A 19,436-nucleotide genomic window follows, 5' to 3' on the forward strand; every position below is an offset into this window, starting at 1 on the left:
TGGTCTACAGTCAAGTAGATGGGCAACAGGAGTTAGCTGTGTTGATAAGTTGTCTACAATCCAGTAGATGGGCAGCCAGAGTTAGCTGTGTTGATAAGTGGTCTACAGTCCAGCATATAGGCAGCTAGAGCTAGCTGTGTTGATAAGTGGTCTACAGTCCAGTAAAAGTGCAGCCAGAGTTAGCTGTGTTGATAAGTTGTCTACAGTCCAGCACATGGGCAACAGGAGTTAGCTGTGTTGATAAGTGGTCTACAGTCCAGTAAATGGGCAGCCAGAGCTAGCTGTGTTGATAAGTTGTCTACAGTCCAGTACATGGGCAGCCAGAGTTAGCTGTGTTGATAAGTTGTCTACAGTCCAGCAGATGGGCAACAGGAGTTAGCTGTGTTGATAAGTTGTCTACAGTCCAGTAGATGGGCAGCCAGAGTTAGCTGTGTTGATAAGTTGTCTACAGTCCAGCAGATAGGCAGCTAGAGCTAGCTGTGTTGATAAGTGGTCTACAGTCCAGTAAATGTGCAGCCAGAGTTAGCTGTGTTGATAAGTTGTCTACAGTCCAGCAGATGGGCAACAGGAGTTAGCTGTGTTGTCAAGTGGTCTACAGTCTAGTAGATTGGCAGCCAGAGTTAGCTGTGTTGATAAGTTGTCTACAGTCCAGTAGATGGGCAGCCAGAGTTAGCTGTGTTGATAAGTTGTCTACAGTCCAGCAGATGGGCAACAGGAGTTAGCTGTGTTGATAAGTGGTCTACAGTCCAGTTAATGGGCAGCCAGAGTTAGCTGTGTTGATAAGTGGTCTACAGTCCAGCAGATGGGCAGCCAGAGTTAGCTGTGTTGATAAGTTGTCTACAGTCAAGTAGATTGGCAACAGGAGTTAGCTGTGTTGATAAGTTGTCTACAGTCCAGCAGATGGGCAGCTAGAGTTAGCTGATAAGTTGTCTACAGTCCAGCAGATGGGGAACAGGAGTTAGCTGTGTTGATAAGTGGTCTACAGTCCAGTAGATTGGCAGCCAGAGTGAGCTCTGTTGATAAGTGGTCTACAGTCCAGTAAATGGGCAGCCAGAGTTAGCTGTGTTGATAAGTTGTCTACAATCCAGTAGATTTGCAGCCAGAGTGAGCTGTGTTGATAAGTGGTCTACAGTCCAGCAGATGGGCAACAGGAGTTAGCTGTGTTGATATGTGGTCTACAGTCCAGTAAATGGGCAGCCAGAGTTAGCTGTGTTGATAAGTTGTCTACAGTCCAGTTAATGGGCAGCCAGAGTTAGCTGTGTTGATAAGTTGTCTACAGTCCAGTAGATGGGCAGCCAGAGTGAGCTGTGTTGATAAGTTGTCTACAGTCCAGTAGATGGGCAGCCAGAGTTAGCTGTGTTGATAAGTTGTCTACAGTCCAGCAGATAGGCAGCTAGAGCTAGCTGTGTTGATAAGTGGTCTACAGTCCAGTAGATGGGCAGCCAGAGTTAGCTGTGTTGATAAGTGGTCTACAGTCCAGTAGATGGGCAGCCAGAGCTAGCTGTGTTGATAAGTGGTCTACAGTCCAGTAAATGGGCAGCCAGAGTTAGCTGTGTTGATAAGTTGTCTACAGTCCAGTAGATGGGCAACAGGAGTTAGCTGTGTTGATAAGTGGTCTACAGTCTAGTAGATTTGTAGCCAGAGTTAGCTGTGTTGATAAGTTGTCTACACTCCAGTAGATGGGCAGCCAGAGTTAGCTGTGTTGATAAGTTGTCTACAGTCCAGTAGATGGGCAACAGGAGTTAGCTGTGTTGATAAGTGGTCTACAGTCCAGTAAATGGGCAACAGGAGTTAGCTGTGTTGATAAGTGGTCTACAGTCCAGTAGATGGGCAGCCAGAGTTAGCTGTGTTGATAAGTTGTCTACAGTCCAGTAGATGGGCAGCCAGAGTTAGCTGTGTTGATAAGTGGTCTACAGTCCAGTAGATGGGCAACAGGAGTTAGCTGTGTTGATAAGTGGTCTACAGTCAAGTAGATGGGCAACAGGAGTTAGCTGTGTTGATAAGTTGTCTACAATCCAGTAGATGGGCAGCCAGAGTTAGCTGTGTTGATAAGTGGTCTACAGTCCAGCATATAGGCAGCTAGAGCTAGCTGTGTTGATAAGTGGTCTACAGTCCAGTAAATGTGCAGCCAGAGTTAGCTGTGTTGATAAGTTGTCTACAGTCCAGCAGATGGGCAACAGGAGTTAGCTGTGTTGATAAGTGGTCTACAGTCTAGTAGATTGGCAGCCAGAGTTAGCTGTGTTGATAAGTTGTCTACAGTCCAGCAGATGGGCAGCCAGAGTTAGCTGTGTTGATAAGTTGTCTACAGTCCAGGAGATGGGCAACAGGAGTTAGCTGTGTTGATAAGTGGTCTACAGTCCAGTTAATGGGCAGCCAGAGTTAGCTGTGTTGATAAGTGGTCTACAGTCCAGTAGATGAGCAGCCAGAGTTAGCTGTGTTGATAAGTGGTCTACAGTCCAGTAAATGGGCAGCCAGAGTAAGCTGTGTTGATAAGTGGTCTACAGTCCAGTAGATGGGCAGCCAGAGTTAGCTGTGTTGATAAGTTGTCTACAGTCTAGTAGATGGGCAGCCAGAGTTAGCTGTGTTGATAAGTTGTCTACAGTCCAGCAGATGGGCAGCCAGAGTTAGCTGTGTTGATAAGTTGTCTACAGTCAAGTAGATTGGCAACAGGAGTTAGCTGTGTTGATAAGTGGTCTACAGTCCAGTAGATGGGCAGCCAGAGTTAGCTGTGTTGATAAGTTGTCTACAGTCCAGTAGATGGGCAGCCAGAGTTAGCTGTGTTGATAAGTGGTCTACAGTCCAGTAGATGGGCAACAGGAGTTAGCTGTGTTGATAAGTGGTCTACAGTCCAGTAGATGGGCAACAGGAGTTAGCTGTGTTGATAAGTTGTCTACAGTCCAGTAGATGGGCAGCCAGAGTTAGCTGTGTTGATAAGTGGTCTACAGTCCAGTAGATGGGCAGCCAGAGTTAGCTGTGTTGATAAGTGGTCTACAGTCCAGTTAATGGGCAGCCAGAGTTAGCTGTGTTGATAAGTGGTCTACAGTCCAGTAAATGGGCAGCCAGAGCTAGCTGTGTTGATAAGTTGTCTACAGTCCAGTACATGGGCAGCCAGAGTTAGCTGTGTTGATAAGTTGTCTACAGTCCAGCAGATGGGCAACAGGAGTTAGCTGTGTTGATAAGTTGTCTACAGTCCAGTAGATGGGCAGCCAGAGTTAGCTGTGTTGATAAGTTGTCTACAGTCCAGCAGATAGGCAGCTAGAGCTAGCTGTGTTGATAAGTGGTCTACAGTCCAGTAAATGTGCAGCCAGAGTTAGCTGTGTTGATAAGTTGTCTACAGTCCAGCAGATGGGCAACAGGAGTTAGCTGTGTTGTCAAGTGGTCTACAGTCTAGTAGATTGGCAGCCAGAGTTAGCTGTGTTGATAAGTTGTCTACAGTCCAGTAGATGGGCAGCCAGAGTTAGCTGTGTTGATAAGTTGTCTACAGTCCAGCAGATGGGCAACAGGAGTTAGCTGTGTTGATAAGTGGTCTACAGTCCAGTTAATGGGCAGCCAGAGTTAGCTGTGTTGATAAGTGGTCTACAGTCCAGCAGATGGGCAGCCAGAGTTAGCTGTGTTGATAAGTTGTCTACAGTCAAGTAGATTGGCAACAGGAGTTAGCTGTGTTGATAAGTTGTCTACAGTCCAGCAGATGGGCAGCTAGAGTTAGCTGATAAGTTGTCTACAGTCCAGCAGATGGGGAACAGGAGTTAGCTGTGTTGATAAGTGGTCTACAGTCCAGTAGATTGGCAGCCAGAGTGAGCTCTGTTGATAAGTGGTCTATAATCCAGTAGATTGGCAGCCAGAGTTAGCTGTGTTGATAAGTTGTCTACAGTCCAGCAGATGGGCAGCCAGAGTTAGCTGTGTTGATAAGTTGTCTACAATCCAGTAGATTTGCAGCCAGAGTGAGCTGTGTTGATAAGTGGTCTACAGTCCAGCAGATGGGCAACAGGAGTTAGCTGTGTTGATATGTGGTCTACAGTCCAGTAAATGGGCAGCCAGAGTTAGCTGTGTTGATAAGTTGTCTACAGTCCAGTTAATGGGCAGCCAGAGTTAGCTGTGTTGATAAGTTGTCTACAGTCCAGTAGATGGGCAGCCAGAGTGAGCTGTGTTGATAAGTTGTCTACAGTCCAGTAGATGGGCAGCCAGAGTTAGCTGTGTTGATAAGTTGTCTACAGTCCAGCAGATAGGCAGCTAGAGCTAGCTGTGTTGATAAGTGGTCTACAGTCCAGTAGATGGGCAGCCAGAGTTAGCTGTGTTGATAAGTGGTCTACAGTCCAGTAGATGGGCAGCCAGAGCTAGCTGTGTTGATAAGTTGTCTACAGTCCAGTAGATGGGCAGCCAGAGCTAGCTGTGTTGATAAGTGGTCTACAGTCCAGTAAATGGGCAGCCAGAGTTAGCTGTGTTGATAAGTTGTCTACAGTCCAGTAGATGGGCAACAGGAGTTAGCTGTGTTGATAAGTGGTCTACAGTCTAGTAGATTTGTAGCCAGAGTTAGCTGTGTTGATAAGTTGTCTACAATCCAGCAGATGGGCAACAGGAGTTAGCTGTGTTGATAAGTTGTCTACACTCCAGTAGATGGGCAGCCAGAGTTAGCTGTGTTGATAAGTTGTCTACAGTCCAGTAGATGGGCAACAGGAGTTAGCTGTGTTGATAAGTGGTCTACAGTCCAGTAGATTTGCAGCCAGAGTTAGCTGTGTTGATAAGTTGTCTACAATCCAGCAGATGGGCAACAGGAGTTAGCTGTGTTGATAAGTTGTCTACAGTCCAGCAGATGGGCAACAGGAGTTAGCTGTGTTGATAAGTGGTCTACAGTCCAGTAGATGGGCAACAGGAGTTAGCTGTGTTGATAAGTTGTCTACAGTCCAGTAGATGGGCAACAGGAGTTAGCGGTGTTGATAAGTGGTCTACAGTCCAGTAGATGGGCAACAGGAGTTAGCTGTGTTGATAAGTGGTCTACAGTCCAGTAGATTGGCAGCCAGAGTTAGCTGTGTTGATAAGTTGTCTACAGTCCAGCAGATGGGCAGCCAGAGTTAGCTGTGTTGATAAGTTGTCTACAATCCAGTAGATTGGCAGCCAGAGTGAGCTGTGTTGATAAGTGGTCTACAGTCCAGTAGATGGGCAACAGGAGTTAGCTGTGTTGATAAGTTGTCTACAGTCCAGTAGATGGGCAGCCAGAGTTAGCTGTGTTGATAAGTGGTCTACAGTCCAGTAAATGGACAGCTAGAGTTAGCTGTGTTGATAAGTTGTCTACAGTCAAGCAGATAGGCAGCTAGAGCTAGCTGTGTTGATAAGTGGTCTACAGTCCAGTAAATGTGCAGCCAGAGTTAGCTGTGTTGATAAGTTGTCTACAGTCCAGCAGATGGGCAACAGGAGTTAGCTGTGTTGATAAGTTGTCTACACTCCAGTAGATGGGCAGCCAGAGCTAGCTGTATTGATAAGTGGTCTACAGTCCAGTAGATGGGCAGCCAGAGCTAGCTGTGTTGATAAGTTGTCTACAGTCCAGTAGATGGGCAGCCAGAGCTAGCTGTGTTGATAAGTGGTCTACAGTCCAGTAAATGGGCAGCCAGAGTTAGCTGTGTTGATAAGTTGTCTACACTCCAGTAGATGGGCAGCCAGAGCTAGGTGTGTTGATAAGTTGTCTACAGTCCAGGAGATGGGCAGCCAGAGTTAGCTGTGTTGATAAGTGGTCTACAGTCCAGTAGATGGGCAACAGGAGTTAGCTGTGTTGATAAGTGGTCTACAGTCCAGTAGATTTGCAGCCAGAGTTAGCTGTGTTGATAAGTTGTCTACAATCCAGTAGATGGGCAACAGGAGTTAGCTGTGTTGATAAGTTGTCTACAGTCCAGTAGATGGGCAGCCAGAGTTAGCTGTGTTGATAAGTGGTCTACAGTCCAGTAAATGGGCAGCCAGAGTGAGCTGTGTTGATAAGTGGTCTACAGTCCAGTAGATGGGCAGCCAGAGTTAGCTGTGTTGATAAGTTGTCTACAGTCCAGTAGATGGGCAACAGGAGTTAGCTGTGTTGATAAGTGGTCTACAGTCCAGTAGATTTGCAGCCAGAGTTAGCTGTGTTGATAAGTTGTCTACAATCCAGCAGATGGGCAACAGGAGTTAGCTGTGTTTATAAGTTGTCTACAGTCCAGCAGATGGGCAACAGGAGTTAGCTGTGTTGATAAGTTGTCTACAGTCCAGTAGATGGGCAACAGGAGTTAGCTGTGTTGATAAGTGGTCTACAGTCCAGTAGATGGGGAACAGGAGTTAGCTGTGTTGATAAGTGGTCTACAGTCCAGTAAATGGGCAGCCAGAGTTAGCTGTGTTGATAAGTAGTCTACAGTCCAGTAGATTGGCAGCCAGAGTGAGCTGTGTTGATAAGTGGTCTACAGTCCAGTAAATGTACAGCCAGAGTTAGCTGTGTTGATAAGTGGTCTACAGTCCAGTAGATGGGCAACAGGAGTTAGCTGTGTTGATAAGTTGTCTACAGTCCAGCCTCTGAATTCTGCCAATTTAATCAACTTATTTTGATATAATTGGCATAAAAAGACACTTGGTTTAATTCTCTATATACAGTCGAACCTGATGGTTGGATGTGTCAAATTCCCTGATGTATGTATGAAAGTTTGATCATGTTCGACTTTGGCATTTGTACTTGAAAAAAGTGATGAGTAATTACAGGCTCTCCTATCTATTAGAATGAAAAGAAGCATTATCAGAATTAATGTGAGCAAGATCGTATGTACAGCTACCAAGTGTGAAGGAATAGTTTCAAATGTGATATAACATATGCTATTCACCTTCATAAATTTTTTCATATTTTGTAGACCATGAAAATATAATTGATAACTATTGACACTAAGTCTCCAAGCTATATGTCTACATGAACTGTCCATGTTTGGTGCTTCAATACGTCATGTCACAATTTTGCACAAATACAGAGGTAAAGCACTCATAAGACTACCAGGCGAAAATTTCCCTCCTCTCACCTTTTCATCATGTTCATCAAATGGTTCGTCTCGGACACTGATTTTGTTAATGGCCTGTGCTACCCCTATGACCTCCCCATCACTGTCCTTGATGGCCATACAGAGTATACTCCTGGTCTTGTAGGCCATCTGGACATCAATATCACTGTTGAATCGAGGATCCTGAAATAAATAAATTAAGTGTCATTGTCAGAATTATCAATATGCAGGAATGATCAAATACATGACCAAAATGTAACAATACAGAAAAGCAACACTACATGAGAATCCAGGGATAAGAGCACAAGCATGTGCTGAACGTGTATGCTGAACAATCTGGATAGCCCTGTAAAATGGGGGGCTCTTGGTTACCAAAACATTTTGCTCAACTGCAAAGTCCTTCCAAGGAGAACGGAAGGAAACGGGATGCTGTTGGACAATTGGAAGCAAGTGACTGACTTGGGTCTGCTTCATACAACAATGTCATTTGTGGAAAAACAGCATTCTCCAAACAGCCAGAGGTGTTGTTTTGATGTAACAACTGAGATGTCAGTGGTGTTAAGCATGTTCAGGATGGCCGAACCAGTGATGGAGAACTGGGTGCCGTTGTACAAAATAACCTTAGCGCTACGACTGTCGTAAGTCTATGTTAAGGTAAGAGAGTTACAATCACCTTAGCGCTAAGATCGCTTTGTATAACGGCACCCTGTTCTGTTCAGCGATGAGTCAACATTTTTATGCTGCATTGAGGTAGATAGGACAGCTCGAGTGTACTGACACCTCCATGAATGTGGTGCCACAAACTGCATACAGGACATCAGCACATTGGTATTTCCAGAGAAATGTCTGGTGACTTAAGCCTAAGTCACACTTGCGTTAAATAACGTACTTATGCGTAGAAAAATCTTACGTAGTGTAACGTATCCATACGTGGTTTATCGTAGCTGTTCGTGGCTATCTGTGTTCATAACGTAGCAATTAACGTGAAAAAAACATACTTAGGGATTTATCTGTTGTGCATGCATGCACAACAGAGAGCCACGTAAGCTGACATTTTTGTTAACGTAGTAGTAACTTAGTTTAATGTAGTTAGATGTAGTTTGCCGTAGTTATAACCATAGTCTACTGTAGCCAAACTTAACAAACATCGTAGTTATCAAGGCATAAAATATCTACGAACATGGTAAACTACATCTTAGTAGGGGCACAAGTCAGTCTAACTTCATTTAACTTCACATAACCCGGTTATACTACACTACATTTACCTTATTGACATTAAAAAACGTTTCAGTACAGTGAACTAAGTATTTGTACAGTAATCTACGTTTTGAAAATGCTATATCACGTCTTGCTAGGTGTGCTCTTAGCAGATGTACAATACGTTTAAATAAGTTAAACTAAGATAAACTACAGATAACTAGGCAGCAAGTATTGATTGATACACGTGATATTTATAACCCATGATAACATCAGTCTGATCATTTGTTGTCTGAACTCTGCAGACACAACATTAGTGATAGAAGAGTAAATATGATTTGGTTCTGGGCTGTTGTCAACAAAGAGCTGCTATGTTATGCCCAGTGTCTCATGCATTTTGAAGAGGACAAAGAGAAGCAGAGAAAACAGAGAAGATGGTGGGCTCGTGACTGGCTTCTGCGCAGATCAATCCATGGTCAGTATGACGCCCTCATGGAAGAATTACAACTTGAGGATCCTGAAGCTTTCATGAACTTTCTGCGCTAAGACATGGCCACATTCCATGAACTGTTAGCAAGGGTAGAGGACTGTCTCACCAAGAATAGGACCCTATGGCGTGATCCTGTGTCTCCTGGACTCAAGCTGGCTTTGACATTAAGGTTCTTGGCTACTGGAGACTCATACCACTCACTGATGTTTAATTTCAGACTTGCTCACAATACCATCTCAGGGATTCTTGTTTCCGTGTGTAAGGCTATTTTGGATGTCATGGAAGCCGAGGTTATGAAGATTACAAGTGACAGAGCGATTTCAAGGAAGATGGCAATTTCCACATGTCTTGGGTGCTCTTGATGGCAAGCATATCGCCATCAAAAAGCCCTCGCTATCAGGCTCTACGTATAATAACTACGAGGGGTTCTGCTCCATTGTATTAAGGGGCCTGGTTGATGCAGATGACAAATTCCGATGGATTCAGGTTGGAGATGTTGGGTCTAGCTTTGATAGCCAAATATGGAACCACTGTGCCCTCCACCAATCAATACAACAGGGAATCTTGGCTATACCAGATGCAGAGCCTTTACCATTTGATGATGTTGATATACCTTATTACATCATTGCAGATGATGCCTTTGTCGTGCAGAGTTGGCTAATGAAACTATTCTCTCGCCAGGGACTGGCACACGATGAGCTAGTATTCAATTATTGCCTTTCAAGAGCTCGCCGTGTGGTTGAGAAAGCCTTTGGGTTACTCGCAAACAGATTCAGGTGTCTGCTTAGCACTCTCCAGGTTCAGGTAGATACTGCATCTTTGATAGTGAGAACGTGTGTGGTGCTGCACAACTACCTGAGAGAAAGGAACCCCTCCAATGATGTCATGATCCTGGACAAGGAAGATGTGAACTACAACTTGGTACCTGGTGCCTGGTGCCTGGAGAGACACAGCCAACTTGGAGGACATGAATCACACTTATTGGGGTAACCGTGACACAGTAGCAGCCAAGAAGCAGCGGATTTACCTGAAACATTACCTTTGTTCATCCGCAGGGTCGGTTCCATGGCAGGATAAACATCTTCGCCAATACTGAATTGTTGTTGAACGTTCATTTTAAGGGCAAGGTGAAGAACCATGTTTTACTCTATTAAGTTAATGCCCTTGTACCAGCTTTCATTAAAATATCAGACCTGTGCATATGTATTTGTTTGTGTCCTTGTAGTTTTGTTATATTCAAGACTAAACAAGAACAAACAATAATGATGTTAGAAAAATATATAATTTACAAAGTAATTTCACACCTTTCTTTTCAAAATATGGTACTTGGGATTAATAATTTTGAAAGAAACTCTCATGTTAAATAAAGGCATATTATAACTTAACAAGATAAAGGCGATTTGGACAGACCAATTGCTTTGAAATTTTATCTTTATCAGAATGTTACATTTGATTATGCCAACGCATTAACCAAAGGAGCTGCATGTAGTCAAAATAAAACTTTATTAACTATATGGCGCATTAAAGCTGCATTACTGTTTGGTTTCAGACTAAATTCATCATCTGATTTTTCTTCATGAAATGAAACTATTTACCTCATTAAGTAGTAAAATTGTCATGTTCGAGTTTTTGATCGAAACAAATAGTCATTTTTATTATGACCACACACCCTTTTTGCACGTGCTATAAGGTATCAAAATTAATCTTTGCAGCCAAAATGTAGAGTACGACCCAATAGTTTTGACCCTCCTTTTCATCCCTTAAATTTCAACAAAATGATCTCAGATTTTGCGATAATACTAAGCAAAGACGTCTCTATGAAAATATTTGAAAACCTTTAAAGGGTAAGATTTGACCGATTAAATACAGTAAAGCAGCTTTGACTATATATAAGCTTCACCTTTAATTGAAATGAGGGTCTTCCAACATCTATTTTCAATTTAGATTCTATCTATATTTGAAAATAGGACCTTATTTACAGAATTTGTTTCAAATGGCCTTTTAATAGGAACAAGCAGGTTGTTTTGGTTTGTTAGCACAACTCTCTTAGTTAATAATTTGGCTGTTTTCATTTCATATCATATCAACAACATCATATTTGTATTTTTCATTTCAACTTCATGTTTAAAATACAAACAAACATACAAAATAAAAATACAGGGAAGCATCAACAGTCTTTGATCCTCCAGGCAGTGGTTGATAAACATGCTGCCAGCGTGGCATCCATCCCGTTGGGCACTGTTGCTGCTGTGAAACCGCAATATTTGAAGCCATCTGGTAGTCCCCACTGGTGGATGATGTGACAGGAGGGATGGTGTGTGGCTGCTGATGCTGTGTTTGCGTCTGAGATAGCAGATGTGGATGAGGTTGGGACTGTTGTTGCTGTACATGTGCCTTTGTTTGAGTCCTCGCTTCTGCCTGTACTTGCGCCAGCTGCCTCTTCCTGGACATTGCAACTCTGAGAGCTTTCTGGATCTGGGGGAGTGGCATCAACTTTATCAATATCCTGCAAGTCTTCATAGATCGGATCCTCAGCAACCCCAGAAACATCTGGAACCTGGGGATTCTCATGAACCTCAGTAACCTCAGCAATGTCAGAAGCTGGGGTTTGACCTCTCCTGTTTCTTGTTTTCCTCATAGCTAGACTTTAGATAAGCTAACCCTAACTAAGACCAAAATGACGAAAGGAATGAAATATATATGTGATTTGTCAGGAATTCAAAAGTGAAAGAATGATGAAAACCACCTGTCTCTTTATATACCCTGTACTTTTTGCGCGAAATGGGTGTTGTTTACCCTAGTTTAACGTAATGATAGGCTTCTAAATGTAGTTCAACGTACCTGAATGTACTAGCTACTGTACTTTACTGTAGTCTAAAGGAGCTTAACGTAGGAAAACGTTGATAATGTGTAGCACCCTTTTCGTACTTCAATGTTGTTCACTCTAGTACAACGTACTTGTCTGTAATTTGACGGACATTTCCCTGGTAACACTTTGATAAAGAAACGTTGTTCAACGTAGTCAAGCTTTTTTTGACATATTTCGACACGTTAGTGTTATTTTGGCTACGTTGATATCCCTAAGGATAACTACAGCTACTAACGCAAGTGTGAATGCCGCTTTAGCGAACCAAGAAAGAATGTTAACATTGTTCTGTTGGATGAACTGCTGAACAACCCATGATTTATGTGGTCAAGTGTTATCTTGCTGCAGAATGACACCTTGGCCATGACGTTGAAGAAATGGCCGAATGACTGGAGCCATGATGGTGTCATGATATGAAACAGGCAACAAGTTCCTTGAATGACAATGAGTGGGGCTTTTTAACATGGTGTATTTCCTCCCCATAACATAACACAGAAACTCCACCAAAACCAAAACCCATGCCTGAGAGTAACATTCACCCTTACAGCAGTACACACATTGACATCTATCCAAATTTGACATGGGAAATCCAGTTTCCTCTTTGAACAAGACATTCTGCATCTAACCTCACAGTAGACTGACTGTATATAGACGGGAGACGTGTGTACCCAGGAGACGACCCGTTTATAGATTTCACCCCACGAGACCCTCCCCCTAGCAGGAGATCATACGCGAGTGCCGTCGGTCGGTCAGACAACAGACAACCCAATAAGATGGCCAGGACTGAGGACACGGGAGAAAACAGGCCGCAGTAGGAAAATAACGGAGGTCAGCAAACCCGTGAGTCGCCTAACAGTGAAAACATAACTTCCCACGAGAAACTTAAGATACTGTCTCTTAATGTGTGTGGTATTAGGACAAAGCTGTTGAACCCCGATTTTGTGAACGATGTGTCCAGATACGATATACTGTGTCTGACTGAAACTAAAATGTGTGATTTAGATGCTGTGAACATCCCAGGATTTTCAGTTCACATGAATAACCGAACTAACGTACTGAACACACTTGTATCTGGCGGGATCATTGTAGCCATCAAAGAGACACTATTTGACAAGGTGAGCGTCATCGAAAAGATACATGATATTGTTTTATGGTGTAAGATACCAAGTGATTTCCTGCATGTTAACGATGACCTTATCCTAGGAACTGTGTATATACCACCAGAGCAAAGTAGATTTCATTCACCGGAAATATTTACAACACTAGAAAATGATATCATTCGTATGTCAAACTGCTCACAGTACATGTGTATTGTTGGTGATATGAATTGTCGTACTAAAAATCTTCCGGATTTTATCATTTTGGACAAATATTTATGTGACAATGATATTATTGACGAGGAATTATTGTTTTCAAATGTACAACTTCTAGTTGACAACGGTGTAAAGTTAGATAGAATATCAATGGATACTGAAACAAACTGTAACGGGTAAAAACTCCTGGATTTATGTAAAAGTAACGGATTGTATATTGTAAATGGGAGATTAGGCAAAGACAAGGGTATTGGTAAACTGACATGCAGAAATGCCAGTGTTGTCGATTATTGTATTGCATCAGCAGACACATTCCCATTATTAATAGATTTTGAGGTGCAGGAGTTTGACCCGATCTCGTCCGATGTACACTGTGGCTTATCTTTAACGTTAGATTGTACAGCACAACAACTGTCTCCAGTTATAGATGATGACAAAGATGTACATGTACATAAAGTTGTAAAAAGATGGGTTCCTGATAAAAGTGAAACATTTTTATGTAATATCGATAAGGTTGCCATTACCCTTCAGTGTACAGAATAAGATGCATGTAAAGACCAAATAGAGCCAAATGACATTAACCAAATTGTAAATAAACTCTCTCAGACGCTGGTTACTTCGGCTGAAACTACTCTAGGTACTGTAAAAAGTTCTAGACACTCTGTACATAAGCACAAGCATAAACCCTGGTTTGATGAAAAATGTAAATCATCACGTAGATTTTACCACAAGCGTAAACGTATATATGGAAGGACTAAAGACAGTAATAGCAAAGCTATGTACATTTCAGCAAGTAGAGCTTATAGTAAAACCCTAAAGAAGGCATTTAAGACATATCAAAACAAATGTGTCCAACAACTGAGGGAATGTAAGGATTACTTTAGTAACCCTAAGAATTTTTGGGAAATGTTAAAATCATTTGAACCAAAGAAAACAGCAGAAAAAATCAGTATGGACAAATTTTTTGAATTTTTTAAAGATCTCAATCAATATTCTGATGATAATGACGATGTTTTTGCCAATAACATAAATTATGATAATCATGATGATATCTTAGATTGTAGGATTACAGAAGAAGAAATTATGTCAGCGGTCCGTGCACTGAAGAACAATAAGGCTTGTGGGTTGGATGGTATTTACAATGGGTACATTAAAAGCTCTATTCATGTCATGCCGGTTTACGTAAGGCTTTTTAACCTCGTTTTTGACACTGGAGTTTTACCTGAAGCTTGGCTTGTTGGCAAAATAAAACCAATCTACAAAAACAAAGGAAACCAAGCTGACCCAGACAATTACAGAGGTATTTCTATCCTAAGCTGTTTAGGTAAATTGTTCACTACACTATTGAATAATCGTTTACAAGCTTACTCAGTTCAGACTAATCTAATAAGCGAAGCGCAAGCTGGATTTAGAAAAAATTACTCAACAATTGACAATATGTTTATTCTTAAAGCTCTCATTGATATCTATAGAAATCTTAATAAGAAGTTGTATTGTGTTTTCGTCGATTTTAGCAAAGCTTTCGATACAGTATGGAGGTGTGGTCTGTGGACAAAAATGATAAAGTCTAATATCAAAGGAAAATGTTTTAATGTCATATATAATATGTATCAAAATATCAAATCTTGTGTTTCACATAATAACAAGGTGTCAGGTTTCTTCCCATGTCAAATTGGTGTAAGACAAGGCGAAAATTTGTCACCTTTCCTGTTTGCTTTGTATGCTCTTGTGTGCTTGACAGTGACACTCATGCATGTCCCCTGAAGGAACATGAACCATTGTGAAATGTGATCAACAGGTTTTCGTCTTCAGTCAATATAATGTACAAAAAATTTTAAAAAAAGCAGATCATCACCAGCTTTGGATCTGACATTCTTGATCATTTTGATGGGTTTCTGAATATAAAGTCAGTATAGGTCCTGATGTTCTTTGTGTCTCAGCCTTCTGGGTGGAATGAAAAGAAATTTCCCTGTATACATGATTACCTTTGTCAGATGTATTTTGTCCTGTCAGCCACACCCCCTGACTTTATGTCACCTTATGTGGTTAATTTTCGCATACATGTACTGCTGCAAACCTGTTTTTCCCTCGTATATGCAATCACAGTATCAAACTTCATCAGCTGGTGTGTCACAAGTTCCTCAGTTAGTGTGTATAAAAGTGCCCTTGCCATCATGAAACAAGAAATGCCAAAAACCAAAGCATTTGCAATAACAAAAAACCCACATTTGTCCTTCCTTGAATAATCTTAGGATCAGTGCTTGAAATTTTTAGTGTCATAAATTATTTTAAAAATTTCATAAGGATTTTTCTTTGATGGACCAACGTCAAACCATCTGACAAGTTAGATAGAATTATAACTTTAAAAGCCCTCATTTCTGAGGTGTCCATATTTTTTTTCTACTTTTAGGACAAAACATGAGCCGTCTACCTGAGCTTGGTTACGTAAACAAATACTTGTTTTAAATGTGAAATGGAATTCCACTGATTAGATATCGTTTTTTATCCCATTGTTCTACGAAATCCATTTGAAATGTGCTTTTTTGTACGTAAAATGTCTTGAGAGTTTGTACCCAAACAGGTATGTGCTTTTGTGCCCAGAATATTTTTGTATTACAGTTTCGTAGTTTCAAACTTACACATTGCTTTTTGTATGAAAAAAGTTAATTTATTATCACTTTTCTGTCAAAACACTAGATCTACAATTACCTTACGGTTTACTAATTTACTAGCCCCTTCTCCAGTGACAAGAATTTATTACTTTCCTATCACAATCAGTCAATTTGAGTTGTGCCAATGTGGACTTGACTACACTCAAGGACTACGTACATTTAGGTTAGTCATATTATGAACTTGATGAAATGTTTTACCATAACGTTCAGCTCATTGTTTGCAATAAACATGAAAAAATAAATATGATCAAACAGATTTAGTTTAATTTATTTGGGTACAAAATCATCAAGTGCTTTGGGTACAATTTTGTTTTGGGTACAAAATCACATAGGCGCATCATTCATCCAGTCGACGTGTGTACCTACTTTCATCCGTTCTGAAGATTGGGGAGTCAAAAGTCAACAATCCTAAATATACTAAATTGTCCTTCTTTCAATGACAGACAAATAACAATATTCTGTTGTTTTTATTATGGCATATTAATGTTATATCGCTCTCCGCTGCCGTCGTTTTCAGAAAATAATTTTCAAATCATCGAGCGTGGAATCCTTTACGGTTTCGGTTTTAGACTTACAAATTTGATGTTACGTACCGGCGGCAATCACGAATAAATATGAAACAAATAGGAGTGAAGACTGCTATCCAGATCAATAAATAGTAAACAGTTGTCGTAAAAAAGTAAACTATGTATTTTCTTTTGAATTTGAATCTATTTCGGAATTTGTTTCATGATCGCTTACCAACTTTTGCATATTTTGCTTCGATGTGTCATGCGGTACGTGCTTCCGGTTTCAGAAATGATAGCTAAAATTGCAAGTATTTCGATTATTTTCCGTAAACAGCATTATATTGCTATTGAATGATTTACCTAGAATGTATATCAGTTCAGATTTTACGTATCATCCAATATTTGTCATTATTTGCAGTGTTTGTTGACTTTGTTCAACTCAACAAATCGCGAGTTAGGCCACGCCCAAACGTATCACCGACGTTTGTCGGCTTGCCAATGTGTCCGAAAGTTTATCAAACGAAATCATTTGAAAACTCTATAAAAATGATATTTTTTTACACAGATTTATACATGCGTGTCAATAATTGTAGAAAATTAAGTTAGGTGTAACAAAATTATTGTAATAGTCTTACGGGATCATTATGCATGTGGAGTTGTTTGTTTACCTCCGTTGCCATGATCGTACAAGATTCATCCAATCGATAATGTTACGATTCGGACTGTTTTTGTTTATAATTAATTACTTCGAAAATTGCTAATTTTTAGAAATTAAGGAACGTGAGTGTTTTCCCTTCGTCAGCAAACAATAAATTATGATCGAATGTGAAAAATGATTGCTGAAACTTTTTAAACTCGCGATATTTTCTTTTTGAGGTAAATTCACAACTGAAAGTTTTGATACTGAGCAAGCTGAGCATTTATGCATGCCATACGTAATTTAAATGTAACGCAAAGCCTTCTTGGTAAATAGATATGGCGAGTTTTGTTTGTGGGTGTCCTTATGCTATCGCCTGTCGAACTGGTTCGACAGTAGCAACATGGGTAGTGACAAACTCTGTCAAACTGGTTCGACAGTAGCATTGAGAGCTTTAATGACCTTGAACAATTTTTATCTGAAAATGACTTTGAAGGACTGCATAATGTAAATAACCTTTTAATAGATTCACTTGAACTGTACATAAAACTTTTTCTCATTTTGTATGCCGATGATACTGTTTTAATGACCGAAAGCCCAGAAGATTTAAGAAAGTGTTTCACTATATTTGAAGAATATTGTACCCTCTGGAAACTTAAAGTCAATGTTGACAAAACGAAAGTTGTTATTTTTGCCAAACGCTCCACAAATAGAGTCTTCAATTTTATGTTAAATGGCTCGATTCTTCATGTTGTTAAGGAATATGTTTACCTTGGTATTTTATTTACAAACACTGGTAGATTTTGTAAGGCCCTAAAAAGACTGACAGATCAGGCATCTAGAGCAATGTATGCTGTATTTCGTAAAATTAGAATATTAGAAATCCCTATTGACTGTCAATTGAAATTATTTGATCAACTTGTTCAGCCAGTATTGTTATATGGATCTGAGGTGTGGGGTTTTGAAAATTCTGTTGTCATTGAACGTGTACATCTTAAATTTTGTAAATATATTCTCAAGTTAAAACAGTCAACACCCGATTACATGGTATATGGTGAACTAGGGAGGTATCCTCTCAGCATTTTCATCAAGATAAGAATGATTTCATATTGGTGCAAGCTAACATCATCACAAACTAGCCTTTCTAGTATAGTATATAAACTTATGTTTCAAATGTCCATTGCAAATCCAAATTACCATTTCCCACTATTAAAAGAAGTAAAATGTATTCTTCAAAATATAGGCTTTAATTAAATTTGGTGGTCTCAAACCTTTATTAGTGTCGCTTGGTTGAAACAAAATGTGAAACATGTTCTCATTGATAATTTCCTGCAAAGATGGCGAGAATCAAAGGAAAATTCATCTAAAGGTTACTATTATAACATGTTTAAAGAGTTACCATCCCTAGAACCTTATTTACTAGAACTACCAATCACCTTACGCATCTCTCTTGCTCATTTTAGAACAGTAAATCATAGATTACCCATTGAAACAGGAAGATGGTATAATATTGTAAGAGAGGAAAGAAAATGTACATTGTGTAAAAATTTGATATGTGATGAAATGCACTTTTTATTAGAATGTCCAAAACTCTCAGAAATTAGAAACAAGTTTTTGCCTCAATACTACTGTATGTATCCTTCTGCCATAAAATTCTCTCATTTGATGTCCATTACTTATAAGACAACTCTATTAAAGCTGGCGAGTTATATAAGATCATGTATGGAAATATTCCACTGACATGTTTTCTCCTATTGTATCTAATTCCTGTATCCAATTACATCTCTGTATCACTGTCGTGAGTCAGCTGTATATAATATTCTTGTTAAGGGTTATAACTCTTGGACTTCAGAACTTGGTCATTAAATGACATCATTGAACGGGCAAGTGCAGAAATCGTCTTTTCAATGATAGTTAAAGTTCCTAGCAACATTTTGTTCGGATCATCCAACTTCAAGCATTCCAATTAGTCATCCCTCACTGATCCTGTGTTGACACTATATGGTGATAAAAAGTGTTTATTGTATATCTGGACTTTTATTGTCATCAATTAGATTAATTTTATTCAGATTTTGTGTACAATAATTTCTGTGAAATCATGTGTAAACTGATCGACAGATTGCAAAACTTACTGTTATTTACAGCAACAACAAACTGATTGCTGCTATTGATGTCTTGCAAGGAACATTAGTTGACAGAGAATGGATACATAGATCATAATTGCCATACTTTGACTTGTTAAAAGGCATATTTATAATAGTTTGACTTTCATATGTCAACATATTGTTTTCGTGAACAAAATCTTTTAGTGCTTTCAAATTACATCTTAAAACCATTTGATCAGCCAAGCAGTATAAGAAAAGATGTATCTAAAACCATGGTGGAAAGTGCAAAGGTCTTTGCACAAAGGTCAGTGGGGGTCACAGGGTCATGAACGATTCAGTTAGTCCATCACAAGAAAGAGACCTCTCTTTGAAGGGTTGTAGTTCAATAGCCTTTGCTTACATAATGACCAAAGCATGTCATTTACATTTTAGTGAAAAAAGCAAACATACTTTACAAATGACCTTCACTGAAACCATGAGTTTATATGTAGATCACTGAAAACCTTTTCCAATGTCAGCCCTGCTGTAAGGGAGACAAGTACCAAGTTCAATAAACCAACAGTAAAAATGTTTTCAGGCTGTTGAGGTTGATCTTTGACATGACAAAACGTGTCAAAACACTTGCCCTATTAAGGAGCTATGCATCCTGTGA

The 19,436-nt window shown here is 40.1% G+C and overlaps 1 protein-coding gene across 2 annotated transcripts in view; it reads right to left on the bottom strand.

The window, feature by feature from the left end:
- The window catches only part of LOC124125448 (dual 3',5'-cyclic-AMP and -GMP phosphodiesterase 11-like), a 234,297-nt gene that overhangs the window by 99,052 nt on the left and 115,809 nt on the right, over window positions 1-19,436 (bottom strand). For both annotated transcript variants that reach the window (XM_048387137.1, XM_048387136.1), the window contains exon 2: window positions 7,017-7,178. In XM_048387137.1, coding sequence (XP_048243094.1) covers window positions 7,017-7,178 — 162 coding nt within the window. The remainder of the gene's footprint in view (window positions 1-7,016; window positions 7,179-19,436) is intronic.

Source organism: Haliotis rufescens, unplaced genomic scaffold, assembly GCF_023055435.1.
Source record: "Haliotis rufescens isolate VD_foot unplaced genomic scaffold, xgHalRufe1.0.p SCAF_66, whole genome shotgun sequence".
Classification (NCBI taxonomy): domain Eukaryota; kingdom Metazoa; phylum Mollusca; class Gastropoda; order Lepetellida; family Haliotidae; genus Haliotis; species Haliotis rufescens.